Source organism: Wyeomyia smithii, chromosome 2 (assembly GCF_029784165.1).
Source record: "Wyeomyia smithii strain HCP4-BCI-WySm-NY-G18 chromosome 2, ASM2978416v1, whole genome shotgun sequence".
Classification (NCBI taxonomy): Eukaryota; Metazoa; Arthropoda; class Insecta; order Diptera; family Culicidae; genus Wyeomyia; species Wyeomyia smithii.
The window spans coordinates 110750793-110753722 of NC_073695.1; the positions used below are offsets into that span (position 1 = coordinate 110750793).

The 2930-nt window shown below is 42.8% G+C and overlaps 1 protein-coding gene across 1 annotated transcript; it reads left to right on the forward strand.

Annotated features, from left to right (window-relative positions):
- Positions 1-217: 217 nt before the first annotated feature.
- Positions 218-874, forward strand: LOC129721318 (uncharacterized). Its single transcript, XM_055673756.1, has 2 exons — positions 218-291; positions 348-874. The coding sequence occupies exons 1-2, from the start codon at positions 283-285 to the stop codon at positions 870-872; spliced, it is 534 nt and encodes a 177-aa protein (XP_055529731.1). The 5' UTR covers positions 218-282; the 3' UTR covers positions 873-874.
- The last annotated feature ends 2056 nt before the right edge of the window (positions 875-2930 follow it).

The window sequence follows — 2930 nt, forward strand, 5'->3', positions numbered from 1 at the left end:
AATAACGGTTTCGTCGTCTCAATATTTTCTTCTTCATGTACTGGCAACCCACAACCATTGATATAATGGATAATCATGCAAATCTAACAACGAAACAAATCGATAATGTACTTATCAGTCAGATTGCAAGTGTAAAGTCATCGATTGTAATAGGCTGGATAGGAGTTTTGACCCCTTGAGCAGACTTATAAAAAGCAGAGCATTCGAACGAATTTGTATCAGTTAAATATTCATATTAGAACTGTCAACAACAGCAACAAGTGTTCATAGAAAAAATACAGAATGTTTCAGGTAAAGCTTTTGTACTCCATTTACATTTCAGAATACTGATAACAAATTATCAACAGGCTCTATTCTTGGCATCCTGCATAGTGGCATTCAGCCTTGCTAGCTATGACCATACGGATGACTGGCACTCGATTGGCAAGTACAAGTTCGAATATGGTGTAAAGGATCCTCACACTGGAGATCACAAGAGCCAGTGGGAAATCAGCAACGGCGATGGACTTAAGGGCGGCTACACCCTGGACGAACCGGACGGTACCAAGCGACTAGTTCAGTACAAGGCTGACAAATGGCACGGCTTTCAGGCGATTGTGAAACGCATCGGCCACGCCATTCACCCACAAAACTATGGTACACCGTTCGTGGTGCGCCACCAGGACCAGCACCAGCCGCAGGAGCAGCATAAAAATCAAAAAAGCGGTGTGGGTAATAACTTCTGGAAGCAATCTAACCAGTATCAGCTCCAGCCATTACAGCAGAACGGTTGGATTGATCAACAGGCCGCCTCCAGCAGCGATGGTTGGAAAACTGAGGGCGGATTGCCAGCCACCAGTTATGCGAACCAAAAGATCTACAACTACCATTGAATGCCGGACCATGTGCAAAGCGATACCGGCCTACCTCTCGAAGAAAGAATCGAATCTCAACCGATCTGAATACGACGGACAACACGGGATCGAATGCAATCAGGAAAATTACTGTTATTTTGTGTTAATCGTTCACTTTGTTGGTTAGTTTATATAATCAGATATGATTTAGTATATTTGCAAATAAACGACAAAACTGGTTCAAACGTGGATATGAAATTTGTGGAGTGTGAAATATTGTACGAACGTGTTTATTTGCGTGATCCCGAAGGGCTGCTTTTGAGTTTCTATTGGAGCCTGCAGTGTATGATAAACGCTACACGTTGACCCCTACCGAATGAAGTCTTCGATAGCAAAATTGAACCAATTTGCGCAATGCACTTTTTCTATACGTGCCTTAAAGCGATTAATAATGAAACCGTGGTCATAAGCCACAATTTGCGATGATAAAACTATTAGTGGCAAACATTCCAGCAGTCAGTTCATCGTGGTACCTAAGCCAAGGAAAAATTAATTACGATTGTGGTTCTTTTCTAGGTTATTCTAAAATGTCGGAGTAGAAAATGATTTACTGTTTATTTGGAAAACTCACATTAGTCAAAGTCAGCACCGTTTGCCATCGAGAGGATCCTTCTCAGCATTATTTGTCAAAAGCACCATTTTGTGTGGACCTTTCGGAGTTCCAATAAAATTTGTCGAAATACTGGTTACCGGGATTTTTTTTTAAATTTTTTTTTGCCACCAGTTGACTCGGCAAACTTCGTCTCGCTCATTTGTTTTCTTGATTTCATCAACTTTAATCAGTGAACACATGGGAATTCTAAATTGATTTCACATACTTTCAATGATTGACGATTGATATTTTTTCCAAATGCATAACGAACCGGATATTGGATACGTTAAAACTCAAAAGACAAATCGTTTGGAATGATTGGTTTTATTGGAATGTGAAAATCCTCCCCCTTTGCTTAACAGTACCGCTGTTTTTAATACATTGGTTTTTATATGCTTTACGATCGACTTTGTCCCATAACATTATTTTGGTTGGCTGAGGTTCCTAAGCATGATCCGTTGAATCTCTTATAGTTATGATTATTCATACATTCTACAAATTTATGTTAACAATCTGTTTATTTTCAGTAATTTCGTTGAAAACAGACAGACAGACAGACAGACAGACAGACAGACAGACAGACAGACAGACAGACAGACAGACAGACAGACAGACAGACAGACAGACAGACAGACAGACAGACAGACAGACAGACAGACAGACAGACAGACAGACAGACAGACAGACAGACAGACAGACAGACAGACAGACAGACAGACAGACAGACAGACAGACAGACAGACAGACAGACAGACAGACAGACAGACAGACAGACAGACAGACAGACAGACAGACAGACAGACAGACAGACAGACAGACAGACAGACAGACAGACAGACAGACAGACAGACAGACAGACAGACAGACAGACAGACAGACAGACAGACAGACAGACAGACAGACAGACAGACAGACAGACAGACAGACAGACAGACAGACAGACAGACAGACAGACAGACAGACAGACAGACAGACAGACAGACAGACAGACAGACAGACAGACAGACAGACAGACAGACAGACAGACAGACAGACAGACAGACAGACAGACAGACAGACAGACAGACAGACAGACAGACAGACAGACAGACAGACAGACAGACAGACAGACAGACAGACAGACAGACAGACAGACAGACAGACAGACAGACAGACAGACAGACAGACAGACAGACAGACAGACAGACAGACAGACAGACAGACAGACAGACAGACAGACAGACAGACAGACAGACAGACAGACAGACAGACAGACAGACAGACAGACAGACAGACAGACAGACAGACAGACAGACAGACAGACAGACAGACAGACAGACAGACAGACAGACAGACAGACAGACAGACAGACAGACAGACAGACAGACAGACAGACAGACAGACAGACAGACAGACAGACAGACAGACAGACAGACAGACAGACAGACAGACAGACAGACAGACAG